At 37.7% G+C, this 20,332-nt stretch overlaps 1 protein-coding gene across 2 annotated transcripts; it reads left to right on the plus strand.

Moving 5' to 3' along the window:
- The first annotated feature begins 1,361 nt into the window (after nt 1-1,361).
- Nucleotides 1,362-19,852, plus strand: SAMD9 (sterile alpha motif domain containing 9). Of its 2 annotated transcripts, none has more exons than XM_002818211.6 (2): nt 1,362-1,505; nt 13,265-19,852. In XM_002818211.6, the coding sequence occupies exon 2, from the start codon at nt 13,273-13,275 to the stop codon at nt 17,941-17,943; it is 4,671 nt and encodes a 1,556-aa protein (XP_002818257.3). In that variant the 5' UTR covers nt 1,362-1,505; nt 13,265-13,272; the 3' UTR covers nt 17,944-19,852. The 2 variants fall into 2 exon arrangements, with proteins under 2 accessions (XP_002818257.3, XP_054415458.1); XM_054559483.2 differs by lacking the exon at nt 1,362-1,505 and adding an exon at nt 4,448-4,565.
- Nucleotides 19,853-20,332: the final 480 nt, after the last annotated feature.

The following is a 20,332-nucleotide window of genomic DNA, read 5'->3' on the forward strand; positions in this document are numbered from 1 at the left end:
CATCTCAGAGAACCTGCAGTGGCGATACAGTTCCTTCAAAGGGTCTGTGAATTCTTTTGGCTTTCCTGGTATGTTGCTGCAGTAATTCTTGAAGCAAAAGTTCACAATGTGAGTCTCCACATGCTGTCCTGTCTGTCCCAGCAGGAGCTGCAAGCTAGTCCTGCCTCCTCACCCTCACAGAACCACCAGAATAATGTTTGACCAAATATCTAGGTACTCTGTGGTCCAGTCAAGTCGACCCATAAAATTAACCATCACACTGGTCCCCATGCAAAGTGGAACCCAGGTTTTGGAGTTCAGGCCCGGGGTCCCCTTATGAGGAGGGTTCCTGAGGGTGATGAGTGTAATGGTCATATCTAGACTGTCCTTCATAGCCACTTTCTTTCTTCCTAAACCTCAGGATTTAAGAGCACTGGCCTGAAACCTGAATTCAAATCTCTGCCATGTATTAGTTATGCAAACTTTAGCCATATTATTTAATCTCTATGCCTCAGTTTCTTCACCTTTAAAATTGAGATAAAAATAATCTCTACCTCAGGAGATTGTTGTGAAGAGTAATTAAGTTAATATGAAACATTTAGAACAATGCCTGGTACATGGTAAGTGCCCAATAAATATTTTAAAATAAATGTCTTTAAATGCTTTCATCTAAAACCAGTGTGAATCAATTGTGGGATGTGGAAACCAAAAGCTAATTGAGCACACACAATAAATATCAGTACTTGCTGTTAGTTTTTAAAATATCAGCTATTTTCGTTGCTCTCACTCAGGCAGTTTTCTACCTGGCCCTGACACTGACCTTAGAAAAGATAAATCTCTACAATGTGACTATCAGGTCTGCTGCAGCCCTGGTCTGCTCTGCAATAAATGCATTTAGTATTTATTGGGGTGCTCAAAGAAGTCCTATCCCTGAAAGACATTCTTTACACTTTAGGAAAACAGAAATGGACAGTAACTCCACCCTTAAAGGCCAGTGAAATACTGACCTAGAGTATCTCCAACCTGACACTCTACAAGGCTGGGACTGCAATGTAAACTCATATTCCCAAGGGATCAATTAAGCCAGAATATCCCACAGTTTGTCTATAACAAGACAATGGGGCTTTCTGCAGCCCTCGAAACTCTCAAGTGAGGAAAAATTGTTAAGCCTTCAGATTTTAACCAAGCGGACCAGAAGGTGGTATATAGCCATAGCTTATTAAAAAGCATTTCAGATAGAAAAGGCCGTGCTGTAATTTCAGATCTGAGAAATGAAACTGAAACCACACCTACATTCTTCCTTCCCCAACCTCCCAGTTGTTAAACACGCCCTGCTGTTTCTGAGCCAATAAGAGCTTGCTGTGAGACAGAAGCAGAGAATACATAGACTTCCGTTAAAACCAGAGTGAGGAAAATACTTTTCTCTTGCATCGTAGGAGGAAGAAAACAAACACATCAGATATTTTCAGCACCAAAAGAGATGGTTTTCCCCACATATATGTAAAAGAAATTTGCAAGACTACTGGGTAAGTACAATATCTATTATTAATATTGTTCTTACTATCTATAGCAGCATTTTATTGAATAGAAAGAAATATACTTTTTAATTAGAAGCTTTAAATATACCTCAAAACAAAAAATAGTATTCTAAGCCTAGAAATGCTAGACTATTTGTTGCTCTGACAGCAGTCTGCTTTATATTAGTTGAAAAATTAGTCATAACATTTCATTAAAGATGCAATTGAAAACTATAGACACTTTTATTGATGAACTCTCCCAAGGCATAACAGCATCTTCAGAAAGAACAAAGAGGCCAGGTGTGGTAGCCTGTAATTTGAGCACTTTGGAAGGCAAGGACAGGAGAATTGTTTGAGGCCAGGAATTCAAAATTAGCTTGGGCAACATAGCAAGACCCTACCTAGCAAGATTCCTACCAAAAAAAAAAAAATAGCTGGATGTGGCGGCACGCAGCTGCAGTCCTAGCTACTTTGGAGGCTGAGGCAGAAGGATTGCTTGAGCCCAAGAATTTAAGGTTACAGTGAGTTGTAATTGCACCACTGCACTCCAGCATAGGCAACAGAGTGAGACCCTGTCTCAAAAAAAAAAAAAAAAAAAAAAAAAAAAAGGAAAGATAGATAAAGAACAGGCAATGAAAACTTAAAAGTACTTTACTTTAATCAAATACACCTTCCACCATCTACTCTAAGAAATGGGTAGCTTCCAGAAAACAAAACTCTCTGAGAGCTTCTCAGATACTGTTGTTGGATGACATATATAGGAAGACAGACAGACAGATAGACTACTATGGGAAGTCTTTGGAATTATGGCAGTTTTATGTTCCTGGCAAAAATACTAGGCTTATGTCTAATTTCTCCCTAAGGGAAACAGTAAGATAATGCAAGAAGGTTAGAGGATCACATTTCTGAATAAAGGCCTGACCTTCAACTCCCTTCTAGAAAAGTTAACAAACCCTACAGTTTAACACCAACCACAGTTAAAAAATGTATGCGGGTTCAGTCAGTAACAAATAGTGTTTCCTACTAAGATGCTCAGAACCAAATTTTCAGGTCAGTTTTTAAAGTATACGGAATCAAAACCAGTAATTTTAGGTATTAATTTTACTCCATGATTTCACCTTTTTTTCCCCCTACCCTTATTTAGCCTTCCCCGTGATTTCTTTACCTAAGGGTTTTAATATATGTGTGATCCTGTATTACTTTCTAAATTACCTAAAAAACATTTTGGAACAAGAGACAGTATAAAGAAATCATTAATATGTAAAATATCTATGAACAGTGGCATAAATACCTATGAATGGTGGCATACATTTTCTCCAAGAGTGACATCATCAACAATTTTTTTAAAATAATGTATTGAAAGGCACAGCTATCAATAATCTGACAAAAGCTTTAGGGGAAGAAGTGTGAAAGTGTAACCTGTTCAATGACATTTGAAATATTCATAATGTCTCTAGTAGAGAAAACAGTCAAAAGTCACTTCTTTATTATTTGCTTACTTTCCCAATCAAATGTTCAGGCCCAGTTCTCCATCCCTCACACTCTTATATGAGAACCTGAGTTTATGTTTTTCCATATAATGGTATGCAGTTCTTGCATAAATCAAATAATCCATCTAATTCACCAATCAGTCTCATAATCTAGTTTATGACGTATCACCCAGAGACTAAGGACTGTGTCTGTAAAACTGTGAAAGGTCCAAGTTGATGAAGGAAGTCAGGGAGACCCCAGGAAAAGGGTACTGGTAGGAAAAGGGTACTGGTGGGATGCGGTGAGATGGGGATGAAAGTCATGGGTATGAGGCCTCAGGAGCCACAGCACACTAGCAGCAGAATAACCGGGGATCCCTGCTTTATGTGTTAAATAGTGTGGGTGCAACAAAAGTGAGCATACTTTCATAGGGTGGAGTAGATGTGACTCAGTAAGTGGATACAAGAAAGTGACTTAGATAGAACGGTTACTAGACGAGGGTGTAGTCAGTTCTTAGACAACTCTAAAACCAGTATTGAATCAACACTGAGTGGGATGCAGAATCTGAGGCTGCAATAATAAACACCTAGTAAAACTTTAGGACCTCATATACCATTGAATTCACAATTACCCTTGATTCATAACACACCATCATCTTTTTTATGCAAGTATCTCTTTTATTTTATTCATCCGTTTATTTATTTTCTAATGTATTTTGGAGGCGTTATTGGCATTTTAAATACTGTATAACTTGTACACAATGAGCAAACTTAAGGGTAAGCCTCTATGAAATTTTAATATGTACTTATCTGTGCAACCACTAGCCATATCAAGATATAAAATATTTCCATCACCCCTTCCCAGAAAATATCCACCCCCCACATCAGTCTGATTACTTTTGCCTATTCTTAAACTATATAAGTAGAATTCTACAATATGTTTTCTGTTGTAACTGGCTTCTTTCACACAGTATGATGTGATATTCATTCATGTTGTTGCCTGTATCAGTACTTTAATCATTTTCATGAGAATTGCAGATCCAAAGGGTAGGTATATATTTAACTTCACAAAAACTGATAGTTTCTTGAAGTGGCTGAAACAATGTACATTCCCACAGGCAGTGTATGAGAGCTCCATTGACTCCACATCATCACCAACATTTGGCGTTACCAGTCTTTAATTTTAGCCATTCTGGTACGCATGTAGTATTACCTTGTTGTAATTTTACTTTGCATTTCCATTATAGTAGACATTTTGGAACACTTCTAATTGCACTTCATTAGACCCGCCCCTGTGACTATGAAAATCCCCACTGGTTTCTCCTCCTACCAGTAGGCCAAGTCTAATCCTTAAACCCAACCCCAAATCAACAAATGCCCCCAAATCTTATATAGACAGGGATCTTTCCTCTCTGGAATTTTAGTTCATCCAGTCCTTGTCATCTCGTCTATTGATGACTTTGTGATTACTTAAAAATATGAGTTTTGCAATTTTTCGGATTTTGTTCTCATTGTTGCGGTGGGTGAATAGGTGGCCTTTTGTGATCTCCTACATCACCCTGGAAGTGAGACTCCTTCAGTTTCTTCTAGAGTCAGTTTGGTAAGCTATATTTTTTAAGAATTTGCTCAATTAATCTCAGTTTTCAATTTATTCAGTTAAAGTTGGTTGGAATAACATCCAAACCCTTTCATTTTTAAAGTTTCTAATATTGCTTATTTGTGCCACCTCTCTTTTTTATTTTTTGGTTAATCATTCCATGGATGTGTCAATTTTATTACTTTTTATCTAAACAGCTCTTGGACTTTACTGAGTCTCTCTTGTCATTTTGTTTTCCATTTTATAAATTCCTGCTCTTATCTTTATTTTTCTCTTTCTTCTTATTTCAGGTTTATTCTGTTATTCTTCTTTCAATTTATTAAATTGGCGTTAGGTTCATGATTTTCAGTCATTCCTCCTTTTTTAAAAAATTATACTTTAAGTTCTAGGGTACATGTGCACAACGTGCAGCTTTGTTACATATGTATACACGTGCCACGTTGGTGTGCTGCACCCATTAACTTGTCATTTACATTAGGTATATCTCCTATTGCTATCCCTTCCCCCTCCCCCCACCCCACAACAGGCCCCGGTGTGTGATGTTCCCCAACCTGTGTCCAAGCATTCTCATTGTTCAGTTCCCACCTGTGAGTGAGAACATGTGGTGTTTGATTTTCTGTCCTTGCGATACTTTGCTCAGAATGATGATTTCCAGCTTCATCCATGTCTCTACAAAGGGTATGAACTCATCCTTTTTTATGGCTGCATAGTATTCCATGGTGTATATGTGCCACAGTTTCTTAATCCAGTCTATCATTGATGGACATTTGGGTTGATTCTAAGTCTTTGCTATTGTGAATAGTGCCGCAATAAACATACATGTGCATGTGTCTTTATAGCAGCATGATTTATAATCCTTTGGGTATATACCCAGTAATGGGATGGCTGGGTCAAATGGTATTTCTAGTTCTAGATCCTTGAGGAATTGCCACATTGTCTTCCACAATGGTTGAACTAGTTTATAGTCCCACCAACAGTGTAAAAGTGTTCCTATTTCTCCACATCCTCTCCAGCACCTATTGTTTCCTGACTTTATAATGATCGCCATTCTAACTGGTGTGAGATGGTATCTCATTGTGGTTTTGATTTGCACTTCTCTGATGGCCAGTGATGATGAACATTTTTTCATGTGTCTGTTGGCTGCATATATGTCTTCTTTTGAGAAGTGTCTGTTCATATCCTTCGCCCACTTTTTGATGGGGTTGTTTGATTTCTTTTTGTAAATTTGTTTCAGTTCTTTGTAGATTCCGGATATTAGCCCTTTGTCAAATGGGTAGATTGTAAAAATGTTCTCCCATTCTGTAGGTTGCCTGTTCACTCTGATGATAGTTTCTTTTGCTGTGCAGAAGTGCTTTAGTTTAACTAGATCCCATTTGTCAATTTTGGTTTTGTTGCCATTGCTTTTGGTGTTTTAGTCATGAAGTCCTTGCCCATGCCTATGTCCTGAATGGTATTGCTGAGGTTTTCTTCTAGGGTTTTTATGGTTTTAGTTCTACCATTTAAGTATTTAATCCATCTTGAATTAATTTTTGTATAAGGTGTAAGGAAGGGATGCAGTTTCAGCTTTCTACATATGGCTAGCCAGTTTTCCCAGCACCATTTATCAAATAGGGAATCCTTTCCCCATTTCTTGTTTTTGTCAAGTTTGTCAAAGATCAGATGGTTGTAGATGTGTGGTATTATTTCTGAGGGCTCTGTTCTGTTCCATTGGTCTATATCTCTGTTTTGATACAAGTACCATGCTGTTTTGGTTACTGTAGCCTTGTAGTATAGTTTGAAGTCAGGTAGTGTGATGCCTCCAACTTTGTTCTTTTGGCTTAGGATTGACTTGGCAATGCGGGCTCTTTTTTGGTTCCATATGAAGTTTAAAGTAGTTTTTTCAAATTCTGTGAAGAAAGTCATTGGTAGCTTTATGGGGATGGCATTGAATCTATAAATTACCTTGGGCAGTATGGCCATTTTCACGATATTGATTCTTCCTGTCCATGAGCATGAAATGTTCTCTCATTTGTTTGTGTCCTCTTTTATTTCATTGAGCAGTGGTTTGTAGTTCTCCTTGAAGAGGTCTTTCACATCCCTTATAAGTTGGATTCCTAGGTATTTTATTCTCTTTGAAGCAATTGTGAATGGGAGTTCACTCATGATTTGGCTCTCTGTTTGTCTGTTATTGTTGTATAGGAATGCTTGTGATTTTTGCACATTGATTTTGTACCCTGAGACTTTGCTGAAGTTACTTATCAGCTTAAGATTTTGGGCTGAGATGATGGGGTTTTCTAAATATACAATCATGTCATCTGCAAACAGGGACAATTTGACTTCCTCTTTTCCTAACTGAATACTCTTTATTTCTTTATCCTGCCTAATTGCCCTGGCCAGAACTTCCAACACTATGTTGAATAGGAGTGGTGAGAAAGGGCATCCCTGTCTTGTGCCAGTTTTCAAAGGGAATACTTGCAGTTTTTGCCCATTCAGTATGATATTGGCTGTGGGTGTGTCATAAATAGCTCTTATTATTTTGAGATATGTCCAATCAATACCTAATTTATTGAGAGTTTTTAGCATGAAAGGCTGTTGAATTTTTTCAAAGGCATTTTCTGCATCTATTGAGATAATCATGTGGTTTTTGTCTTTGGTTCTGTTTATATGATGGATTACATTTATTGATTTGTGTATGTTCAACCAGCCTTGAATCCCAGTGATGAAGCCCTCTTGATCATGGTGGATAAGTTTTTTGATGTGCTGCTGGATTCGGTTTGCCAGTATTTTATTGGGATTTTTGCATCAATGTTCATTGGGGATATTGGTCTAAAATTCTATTTTTTTGTTGTGTCTCTGCCACGCTTTGGTATCAGGATGATGCTGGCCTCATAAAATGAGTTAGGGAGGGTTCCCTCTTTTTTCTATTGATTGCAATAGTTTCAAAAGGAATGGTACCAGCTCCTCTTTGTGTCTCTGGTAGAATTCGGCTGTGAATCCAGCTGGTCCTGGACTTTTTTTGGTTGGTAGGCTATTAATTGTTGCCTCAATTTCAGAACCTGTTATTGGTCTATTCAGGGATTCAACTTCTTCCTGGTTTAGTCTTGGGAGGGTGTACTTGTCCAGGAATTTATCCATTTCTTCTAGATTTTCAAGTTTATTTGCATAGAGGTGTTTATAGTATTCTCTGATGGTAGTTTGTATTTCTGTGGGATCGGTGGTAATATCCCCTTTATCATTTTTTATTGCATCTATTTGATTCCTCTCTCTTTTCTTCTTTGTCAGTCTTGCTAGCAGTCTATCAATTTTGTTGATCTTTTCAAAAAACCAGCTCCTGGATTCATTGATTTTTTTGAAGGGTTTTTTATGTCTCTATCTCCTTCAGTTCTGCTCTGATCTTAGTTATTTCTTGCCTTCTGCTAGCTTTTGAATGTGTTTGCTCTTGCTTCTCTAGTTCTTTTAATTGTGATGTTAGGGTGTCAATTTTAGATCTTTCCTGCTATCTCCTGTGGGCATTTAGTGGTATAAATTCCCCTCTACACACTGCTTTAAATGTGTCCCAGAGATTCTGGTATGTTGTGTCTTTGTTCTCTTTGGTTTCAAAGAACATCTTTATTTCTGCCTTCGTTTCGTTATGTACCCAGTAGTCACTCATGAGCAGGTTTTTCAGTTTCCATGTAGTTGAGCGGTTTTGAGTGAGTTTCTTAATCCTGAGTTCTAGTTTGATTGCACTGTGGTTTGAGAGACAGTTTGTTATAATTTCTGTTCTTTTGCATTTTCTGAGGAGTGCTTTACTTCCAACTATGTGGTCAATTTTGAAATAAGTGCAATATGGTGCTGAGAAGAACGTATATTCTGTTGATTTGCGATGGAGAGTTCTGTAGATGTCTATTAGGTCCACTTGGTGCAGAACTGAGTTCAATTCCTGGATATCCTTGTTAACTTTCTGTCTCGTGGATCTGTCTAATGTTGACAGTGGGGTGTTAAAGTCTCCCATTATTATTGTGTGGGAGTCTAAGTCTCTTTGTAGGTCTCTAAGGACTTGCTTTATGAATCTGGGTGCTCCTGTATTGGGTGCATATATATTTAGGAGACTTAGCTCTTCTTGTTGAATTGATCCCTTTACCATTATATAATGGCTTTCTTTGTCTCTTTTGATCCTTGTTGGTTTAAAGTCTGTTTTATCACAGGCTAGGATTGCAACCTCTGCTTTTTTTGTTTTCCATTTGGTAGATCTTCCTCCATCCCTTTATTTTGAGCCTATGTGTGTCTCTGCACATGAGATGGGTCTCCTGAATACAGCACACTGATGGGTCTTGACTCTTTAACCAATTTGCCAGTCTGCGTCTTTTAATTGGAGCATTTAGCCCATTTACATTTAAGGTTAATATTGTTATGTGTGAATTTGATCCTGTCATTATGATGTTAGCTGGTTCTTTTGCTCGTTATTTGATGCAGTTTCTTCCTAGCATTGATGGTGTTTACAATTTGGCATGTTTGTGCAGCGGCTGGTACCGGTTGTTCCTTTCCATGTTTAGTGCTTCCTTCAGGAGCTCTTGTAAGGCAGGCCTGGTGGTAACAAAATCTCTCAGCATTTGCTTGTCTGTGAAGTATTTTATTTCTCCTTCACTTATGAAGCTTAGTTTGGCTGGATATGAAATTCTGGTTTGAAAATTCTTTTCTTTAAGAATGTTGAATATTGGCACCCACTCTCTTGTGGCTTGTAGAGTTTCTGCCAAGAGATCCGTTGTTAATCTGATGGGCTTCCCTTTGTGGGTAACCGGACCTTTCTCTCTGGCTGCCGTTAATATTTTTTCCTTCATTTCAACTTTGGTGAATCTGACAATTATGTGTTTCGGAGTTGCTCTTCCCGAGGAGTATCTTTGTGGCGTCCTCTGTATTTCCTGAATTTGAATGTTGACCTGCCTTGTTAGTTTGGGGAAGTTCTCCTGGATAATATCCTGAAGAGTGTTTTCCAACTTGGTTCCATTTGTCTCGTCACTTTCAGGTACACAAATCAAACGTAGATTTGGTCTTTTCATATAGCTCCTTATTTCTTGGAGGCTTTGTTTGTTTCTTTTTACTCTTTTTTCTCTAAACTTCTCTTCTGGCTTCATTTCATTAATTTGATCATCAATCACTGATACCCTTTCTTCCACTTGATAGAATCAGCTACTGAAGCTTGTGCATGTGTCACGTAGTTCTTGTGCCATGGTTTTCAGCTCCATCAGGTCATTTAAGGTCTTCTCTATGCTGTTTATTCTAGTTAGCCATTCATCTAATCTTTTTTCAAGGTTTTAACTTCTTTGCAATGGGTTCGAACATCCTCCTTTAGCTCAGAGAAGTTTGTTATTGCCAGTCATCTGAAGCCTTCTTCTCTCAACTCATAAAAGTCATACTCTGTCCAGCTTAGTTCCATTGCTGGCGAGGAACTGCATTCCTTTGGAGGAGAAGACGCGCTCTGATTTTTAGAATTTTCAGCTTTTCTGCTCTGGTTTCTCCCCATCTTTGTGGTTTTATCTACCTTTGGTCTTTGATGATGGTGACGTACAGATGGGGTTTTTGTGTGGATGTCCTTTCCGTTTGTTAGTTTTCCTTCTAACAGTCAGGACCCTCAACTGCAGGTCTGTTGGAGTTTGCTGGAGGTCCACTCCAGATGCTGTTTGACTGGATATCAGCAGTGGAAGTTGCAGAACAGCAAATATTGCAGAACATCACATTTTGCTGTGTGATCCTTCCTCTGGAAGCTTCATCTCAGATGGGCACCTGGCTGTATGAGGTGTTGGTCAGCCCCTAGTAGGAGGTGTCTCCCAGTTAGGCTACTCAGGGGTCAGGGACCCACTTGAGGCAGTCTGTCCATTCTCAGATCTCAAGCTCCATGCTGGGAGAACCATTGCTCCTTTCAAAGCTGTCAGACAGGGACGTTTAAGTCTGCAGAAGTTTCTGCTACCTTTTGTTCAGCTATGCCCTGCCCCACAGGTGAAGTCTACAGAGGCAGGCAAGCCTCCTTGAGCTGTTGTGGGCTCCACCCAGTTCAAGCTTCCTGGCCACTTTGTTTACCTATTCAAGCCTCAGCAATGGCAGACGCCCCTCCCCCAGCCTTGCTGCCGCCTTGCAGTTCAATCTCAGACTGCTGTGCTAGCAGTGAGCAAGGCTCTGTGAGCATGGGACCCTCTGAGCCAGGTGCAGAATATAATCTTCTGGTGTGCCGTTTGCTAAGACCATTGGAAAAGCACAGTATTAGGGTGGGAGTGTCCCAATTTTCCAAGTACCGTCTGCCACAGCTTCCCTTGGCTAGGAAAGGGAATTCCCCAACCCCTTGAGCTTCCCGTGGGATGCGATGCCCTGCCCTGCTTTGGCTCACACTCCTTGGACTGCACCCACTGTCCGACAAGCCCCAGTGAGATGAACTCGGTACCTCAGTTGGAAATGCAGAAACCACCTATCTTCTGTGTCCCTCACACTGGGAGCTGTAGACTGGAGCTGTTCCTATTCAGCCATCTTGGAACCCGGCCCCATGCTTTAGACTCGGCACCCTATGGCTTGAGGAGGTGACACTGTCCACATGCGTGTGAAGGGAGGATGGCTGAAGGTACATGCAGTCCCCCGGATGTCACAAACTTTGCAGACACAAGTCACACCCGTGCGCACACACAGCAGGAGCCTTAGCCACACAGGTGCACAGCAAGGCACGGCGGGCCACACCCATTCTTCCATTTTTATAAATACATCCAAGGCTATACACATTTCTCCAAGTACTGTAGACATTCTTCCTTATAACTCTTTATATGCAGCATTTTTATTACTGCTCGGTGCTAAATATGGACACCATTGCAGTTTTTTATTTTTTGAGTAAAATTTTATTTAAGATTGTTGTAGATTCATATGTAGTGGTAAGAAATAATTTGATATTCTGTGTACTCTTTACCTAGCTTCCCCAATAGTAAAATCTTATAAAATTATAGTACAAAATCGCAATGAAGATATTGCCTATCTTTGCCTATTTTGTATTGATATAGCTGTAAGGTACGTTGCTTATTCACTTTCTGTGTATTCTGTAGTTACATACATAAAAAATAATAGCTTAAACCTTGGACCATTGCTCTGGCATCTTCACGTCTTGAAAGAAAGGTAAATCCTAATCCTGAGTTTGTATCTGCCACTAGAAAGCAATATTTCTGTGTATTATTTCATGAACATGGGCCTATATAATAATTTATCTGCTGCCATTCCCCAGGCTGTCTCCATTATTTAGTTTGATGTCTCCCATGATAAATGAAAGTTTAGTTCATTAAAATGACTCACAATTTTGGATCATACTTAAAGCTGACTATTATTATTTGAATTTCATTTTTTCCAACCATTGCTGTATTTCTGTAGCCTAGATTGACATTAATTTTTCAGATAGTAGTCTGCAAATTTGCAAACTAAATTATTATGCCATGAGTTATTGCTCAGGAATCAGCTCTTATTAATTATTATGTGAAAAATTACTTTAATACAACAGTAGCCAACAAGTTCACTACTCAGCAAGCTATTCCAGATGACATGAACCAGAACAGCTCACAGACAAAATTAAGATGCTTGAAGGGCATATTTTTTAAAATCAATTAAAATAACACAACAAGGCCAGGCATGGTGGCTCGCGCCTGTAATCCCAGCACTTTGGGAGTCTGAGGCAGGAGGATCACTTGAACCCAGGGGGCAGAGGTTGCAATAAGCCGAGATTGTGCCATTGCACTCCACCCTGGGCAACAAGAGCAAAACTCCATCTCAAAAAAAAAAAAATTAAAATACCCAACAACACAACAAAGAGGTGGTCAACACATCTTGGATAAGGAACAAGAAGGGTAGAAGGATCTTATTACCTGAGTTGCACAAGTTAATATATCTTCTCTCTTCCTCTCTGATGTTTCAGCATTCTCCACTGATTGTACAATTTTGAGAACCAGAGTTGAGGTCTGTTTAAAGGGTCTCAGCAGATGGAAGAGGTCCTGGGTCAATGACATATACTTGCTGTAATCAGAGAAATGCAGAGGGATGAGTATGCCTGGCCACAGATACAGGTCATTAGCCTGATAAGCTACTATGGATTTTACTGATGTTTCTTCAATGGAGAACACAAATGATTAGAATGGGTGTCACCAAATAGGTAACCCAATTAAGACCTCAAAAATAGCAAATGCTTCATGTGTGTCTCATGAATATTTACTATTTGGTTCTTATATCCCTTTCTAACTATGCTTAATACACATATGCTCTATTTACTTTATCTACGTTTATCATGATGTATCTCACAAACTTGCTTCTGTACTTAGTTTCAAATATCCTTCTTTTTTCTCTTATTTTCTATAGCAGAATTGAATGTTCTTAAATAATACAGCAAATGCACATTATAGCAAACAATCATTAATAAGGATAAACTATCTCTATATATACTGACTGGAAGCATTCCCAAAATTTACTTAGTGAATGAAGCAAGAGAATTATGTATAGTATGCCACAATTTATGTGGGAAAAGGGTGTTCATGCGTTTGTATTTGGTATTCTTTCTCTGGAGGGATGCAGAAGAAACTGGCAATAGTCACATTCTCTCAAGAGATAATTCATTGGCATATCCTTTTGAACTTTCTAAATTTTGAAAATTATGTATATATTATCTACTAAAATTGTTTCAAAATTTTACCTTTAATAATACTAAATAATTTTTCTTTTTCTACATATAGGTATCAGAATGGCAAAGCAACTGAACCTTCCAGAAAATACAGATGATTGGACAAAAGAGGATGTAAATCAGTGGTTAGAAAGTCATAAGATTGACCAAAAACACAGGGAAATTTTGACCGGACAAGACGTGAATGGAGCAGTCGTGAAGTGGTTAAAAAAAGAACATCTTGTTGATATGGGCATCACACATGGACCAGCTATTCAAATAGAAGAACTATTCAAAGAATTGCGGAAAACAGCCATTGAAGATTCGATTCAGATGTCTAAGATGGGAAAGCCCAGTAAAAATGCTCCTAAAGACCAAACTGTGTCTCAAAAGGAACATAGAGAAACTTCAAAGCAAAAACAAAAGGATAAAGAGAACCCAGATATGGCTAATCCGTCTACAATTAGTACAATTGCTAAAAGTTCTAAGTCACTAAAAGTTGAGCTCATGGAAGATCAAATAGATTATACAAAGGAAAGGCAACCGTCCATAGACCTGAATTGTGTATCATACCCATTTGATGAATTCAGTAATCCATATCGTTACAAGTTGGATTTTATTCTACAGCCTGAAACAGGACCAGGCAATCTCATTGATCCAATACATGAATTCAAAGCCTTCACAAATACAGCAACAGCCACAGAAGAGGATGTCAAGATGAAATTTAGCAATGAGGTTTTCCGATTTGCTTCAGCTTGTATGAATTCACGTACCAATGGCACTATTCATTTTGGAGTCATAGACAAACCCCATGGGAAAATTGTTGGCATCAAAGTCACCAGTGATACCAAGGAAGCCCTCATTAACCATTTCAATCTGATGATAAACAAGTATTTTGAAGACCATCAGGTCCAACAAGCAAAGAAGTGCATTCGAGAGCCAAGATTTGTGGAAGTTTTACTGCCAAATAGTACTCTATCTGACAGATTTGTTATTGAAGTGGACATTATTCTACAGTTCTCTGAATGCCAATATGATTATTTCCAGATTAAAATGCAAAATTACAACAACAAAACATGGGAACAAAGTAAAAAATTCTCACTATTTGTGCGAGAGGGGACCAGCTCTAAGGACATTATGAAAAATAAAGTTGATTTCAGAACATTTAAAGCCGATTTTAAAACACTGGCAGAGTCCAGAAAAGCAGCAGAAGAAAAATTCAGAGCAAAAACAAATAAAAAAGAAAGGGAGGGACCAAAGTTGGTTAAATTATTGACAGGAAATCAAGATTTGTTAGATAATTCATACTATGAACAGTACATTCTTGTAACAAATAAATGCCACCCAGATCAAACAAAACACTTAGATTTCCTGAAGGAAATTAAATGGTTTGCTGTATTGGAGTTTGATCCTGAGTCTAACATCAATGGAGTGGTCAAAGCTTACAAAGAAAGCCGAGTAGCAAACCTTCATTTTCCAAGTGTATATGTAGAAGAGAAAACCACACCAAATGAGATGATTTCTACTCTAAATCTTTACCATCAACCCAGCTGGATTTTCTGCAATGGCAGGTTAGACCTTAACAGTGAAAAATATAAACCCTTTGATCCAAGTTCCTGGCAAAGAGAAAGAGCTTCTGATGTCAGGAAACTGATTTCATTTCTTACGCGTGAAGACATAATGCCAAGAGGGAAGTTTTTGGTGGTATTTCTTTTACTGTCCTCTGTGGATGACCCAAGAGATCCCCTCATTGAGACTTTCTGTGCTTTCTACCAGGATCTCAAAGGAATGGAAAATATACTGTGTATTTGTGTACACCCACACATATTTCAGGGATGGAAAGATCTACTTGAAGCAAGATTAATAAAACACCAAGATGAAATTTCAAGCCAATGTATTTCTGCTTTAAGCCTTGAAGAGATCAATGGCACTATTCTTAAACTAAAATCTGTGACTCAATCTTCAAAAAGACTTTTGCCATCTATTGGTTTATCGACTGTCCTTCTGAAAAAGGAAGAAGATATCATGACTGCCCTGGAAATTATCTGTGAAAATGAATGTGAGGGTACACTGTTAGAGAAGGACAAAAATAAATTCCTTGAATTCAAGGCATCAAAAGAGGAAGACTTCTATCGAGGTGGCAAAGTGTCATGGTGGAACTTCTACTTCTCTTCTGAAAGTTATTCTTCACCTTTTGTCAAAAGGGATAAATATGAAAGACTTGAAGCAATGATTCAAAACTGTGCAGATTCTTCTAAACCAACAAGTACCAAAATTATTCATCTGTATCATCATCCAGGCTATGGGGGAACTACCTTGGCTATGCACATTCTCTGGGAACTAAGGAAGAAATTCAGATGTGCTGTGCTGAAAAACAAGACAGTGGATTTTTCTGAAATTGGAGAACAGGTAACCAGTTTAATCACCTATGGGGCAATGAACCGTCAGGAATATGTACCTGTACTGCTCCTTGTTGATGATTTTGAAGAACAAGATAACGTCTATCTTCTGCAGTACTCTATTCAAACAGCTATAGCTAAAAAGTACGTTCGATATGAAAAACCTCTGGTGATTATCCTAAATTGTATGAGATCACAAAATCCTGAAAAAAGTGCAAGGATCCCAGACAGTATTGCCGTAATACAGCAACTCTCTCCCAAAGAACAGAGAGCTTTTGAGCTTAAATTGAAAGAAATCAAAGAACAGCATAAAAACTTTGAGGATTTTTATTCTTTTATGATCATGAAAACCAATTTTAATAAAGAATACATAGAAAATGTGGTCCGGAATATCCTGAAAGGGCAGAATATTTTCACCAAGGAAGCAAAGCTCTTTTCTTTTCTGACTCTTCTTAATTCATATGTGCCTGATACCACCATTTCACTATCACAGTGTGAAAAATTCTTAGGAATTGGAAACAAGAAGGCTTTCTGGGGGACAGAAAAATTTGAAGACAAGATGGGCACTTACTCTACAATTCTGATAAAAACAGAGGTCATCGAATGTGGGAACTACTGTGGAGTACGCATCATTCACTCTTTGATTGCAAAGTTCTCACTGGAAGAATTGAAGAAAAGCTATCACCTGAATAAAAGTCAAATTATGTTGGATATGCTAACTGAGAATTTGTTCTTCGATACTGGTATGGGAAAAAGTAAATTTTTGCAAGATATGCACACACTCCTACTCACAAGACACCGCGATGAACATGAAAGTGAAACAGGAAATTGGTTTTCCCCATTTATTGAAGCATTACATAAAGATGAAGGAAATGAAGCGGTTGAAGCTGTATTGCTTGAAGGTATCCGTCGGTTCAACCCAAATGCATTCATTTGCCAAGCGTTGGCAAGACATTTCTACATTAAAAAGAAGGACTTTGACAATGCTCTAAACTGGGCAAAAGAAGCAAAAATCATAGAACCTGACAATTCTTATATCTCAGATACACTGGGTCAAGTCTACAAAAGTAAAATAAGATGGTGGATAGAGGAAAACGGAGGAAACAGGAACATTTCAGTTGATGATCTAATTGCTCTTTTGAATTTAGCAGAACATGCCTCAAGTGCATTCAAAGAATCTCAACAACAAAGTGAAGATAGAGAGTATGAAGTGAAGGAAAGATTGTATCTGAAGTCAAAAAGGAGGTATGATACTTACAATATAGCTGGTTATCAAGGAGAGATAGAAGTTGGGCTTTACACAATGCAAATTCTCCAGCTCATTCCTTTTTTTGATAATAAAAATGAGCTATCTAAAAGAGATATGGTCAATTTTATATCAGGAAGTAGTGATATTCCAGGGGATCCAAACAATGAATATAAATTAGCCCTCAAAAACTATATTCCTTATTTAACTAAATTGAAATTTTCTTTGAAAAAGTCCTTTGATTTTTTTGATGAATACTTTGTCCTGCTAAAACCCAGGAACAATATTAAGCAAAATGAAGAGGCCAAAACTCGGAGAAAGGTGGCTGGATATTTTAAGAAATATGTAGATATATTTTGTCTCTTAGAAGAATCACGAAAAACAGATCCTGGATCAAAGTTCAGTGAGCCACTTCAAGTAGAGAGATGCAGGAGAAACCTAGTAGCTTTAAAAGCAGACAAGTTTTCTGGGCTCTTGGAATATCTTATCAAAAGTCAAGAGGATGCTATAAGCACTATGGAATGTATAGTGAAAGAATATACTTTTCTCTTAGAACGATGCGCTGTCAAAATCCAGTCAAAAGAAAAGCTAAATTTCATCTTGGCCAACATTATCCTCTCCTGTATCAAACCTACCTCCAGATTAGTAAAGCCAGTTGAAAAACTAAAAGATCAGCTTCGAGAAGTCTTGCAACCAATAGGACTGACTTATCGGTTTTCAGAACCGTATTTTCTAGCTTCCCTCTTATTCTGGCCAGAAAATCAACAACTAGATCAACATTCTAAACAAATGAAAGAGTATTCTCAAGCACTGGAAAATTCTTTCAAGGGGCAATATAAACATATGCATCGTACAAAGCAACCAATTGCATATTTCTTTCTTGGAAAAGGTGAAAGACTGAAAAGACTTGTTCACAAAGGAAAAATTGACCAGTGCTTTGAAAAGACACCAGATATTAATTCCTTGTGGCAGAGTGGAGATGTGTGGAAGGAGGAAAAAGTTCAAGAACTTTTGCTTCGTTTACAAGGTCGAGCTGAAAATAATTGTTTATATATAGAATATGGAATCAATGAAAAAATCACAATACCCATCACTCCTGCTTTTTAGGTCAACTTAGAAGTGGCAGAAGCATAGAGAAGGTATCTTTTTACCTGGGATTTTCCATTGGAGGCCCACTTGCTCATGACATTGAAATTGTTTAAGAGCCTGATATTCTTCCTCCAAGAATTTGATCTCAGTACCCACTTAATTTTTTTAGACTCAAGATCTATGCTTTAAACTGGCAAGGTTATAGATACAGCCTCTAGCTCTTCAGACCTGTACATGCAGTATTCAATTTCCTCTTAAACATGTTATGAGTCCTATAAAGACAATAGTGAAAAAGGAAGGAGTGAGATATATGAAAAGTAGCAAATATGTTCCTTGATTTGGTTAACATCATTGATGACAAAATAATAAGGAGCTATGACTGGAATCAGGAGAAGTTAGTGTAATAAGCTGGCTACACAGAACCCCACTACTTACCAGGCATGGATTGAAGAAGATTGTCTACTCAAATGGCATTTAGACATTAGAATGTCTGGGAAAATATTTCTCAAAGAGAGCAAAAACCTCTCAAACTGGGGAGCAACATTTATTCTTACTAAGCAGATCATCAATGTATCATGTGCTTGGCACTCAAGGATCTTCCAAAACAGAGGACCAACCAGTCTTCTGAAGGTCATGCCCACAGAAGTCATCAGACCTTAACAAAGTAGGCTGGAGAATTAGATTGCCTTTTCATGCAGTGAGAGTCAGTTAAGCAAAAATGAAATTTGTCTCTATAGCTAATTAGCCTATCAACTCCCCTCCAAACAAACAATTAAAAAAACACACACACACACTCAAATTCCACAAGCTAATGAACAAAAGGGACTCTTGTGAGAAGACTAATGAGTCCCTCATCCAGAAGATGCCAATGTACTGGCAGATTAACATATAACCTATGTTTTGAACAAAAACAACCAGAGATATGTAATCAAAATGTAATTTTCCCCTAATAAAATTATGGATATGGGCAGTCATCAATGGCTGCCAAAACCATTACGTGGAAAGCTGATTTTAAAAAAAAAACTTTATAATGGATTTATCAAACTGTCCCAAATCCTGATAAATATTAACATCACAGAGGAAGACCAGACATTATGGGCCTGGAAGTACTACAGGAGTGCACACATCACCCATGAGATGGTCTTGCCAAATAATTAAACCTGAATTTGATCAGGTCTCTGGATCTTATTTTCAATTCAAAAGAAATAAAAAAAAATTCTAATACCACCACAAATATGAAATCAGCAATAGCCAGAAAGTGGAAATTCACAGGACAAAAACCTGGTTTCTTCAACCAAAAAAGAAAGAAAGAAATTGCAAAGGACCAAAAAAGTGTTGGGGAATCTATACATTATAAGGGACTTAACAACTAAAGGGCAACACATAGACTTTAGATCCTAATTTGACCAAAATCTAAAATCAATTACTAGGCAATCAGAAAAACTTGAACACAGACTAGATATTTGAGGATATTAAGGTCCTATATTATTGAAGATTACATGGTTATGTTTTTTTAAAAGTTCGTGCCTTTTAGAGATACATACTAAAGTATTTGTAAATAAATGATATGATCTAGAATTAGTAATTTTGTGTTTGCGGTGTGGGGGTGGTGAAAGGGAAGTAGAACCGAAACAGTATTGGTTCTGAGTTAACAATGGCTGCATACTGAGTTAACAATGGCTGCATAATGGAATTCAGCACACTTTTCTCTCTCTTACTGATTATGCTTTTGAAATTTTCTCTTGTAAAACATTTAGAAAACAAAAACAAAAAAAATGTGATTTGTTTCTGTCTTCAAAATCTCATTAGAATTTTTTCACTGGAGGAAGATTTTCCCTTGCTTCTGCATAAAATTTTAACTCCATAACTTATGAGCTCACTCTTTATTGTTACTTTTTAATTGACAAATAAAAATTGTATATATTTATGGTGTTCAGCCTGATGTTTTGATATAGGTATATACTGTGAAATGACTAAATGAAGGTAATTAATATATCCATCACCTCTCAAGCCTGCTTGTGTGTGTGATGAGAACATTTAAAATCAACTCTCTTAACAATTTTCAAGTATACAATACATTATTATTAACTATAATCATCATGTTGTACAATAGATTTCCAAAATTTATTCCTCCTAACTGAAACTTTGTACCCTTTGACCAACATCGCATTTCCCACTACCTCCCTCGCTGCCCCTGCAATCCTGGAAACCACCATTCAAATTTCTGCTTCTGTGAGTTTAGCTTTTTTAGATTCCACATCCAATCTGAAATCATGCAGTATTGGTCTTTCTGTGCCTGGCTCATTTCACTTCAGCTCAATTTTTAAAACATAAAAGAAATCCTCTGGTCAAACGGAGTTTCAATTAGAATGTCCAGTCACGTTTTTCTCTGAAGCCACTTCCCAGT

This window comes from Pongo abelii, chromosome 6 (genome assembly GCF_028885655.2).
Source record: "Pongo abelii isolate AG06213 chromosome 6, NHGRI_mPonAbe1-v2.0_pri, whole genome shotgun sequence".
NCBI lineage: Eukaryota > Metazoa > Chordata > Mammalia > Primates > Hominidae > Pongo > Pongo abelii.

Coding starts and splice junctions, on each gene's coding strand:
- SAMD9 (XM_002818211.6), top strand. CDS start 13,273: ATGGCAAAGCAACTGAACCTTCCAGAAAATACAGATGATTGGACAAAA.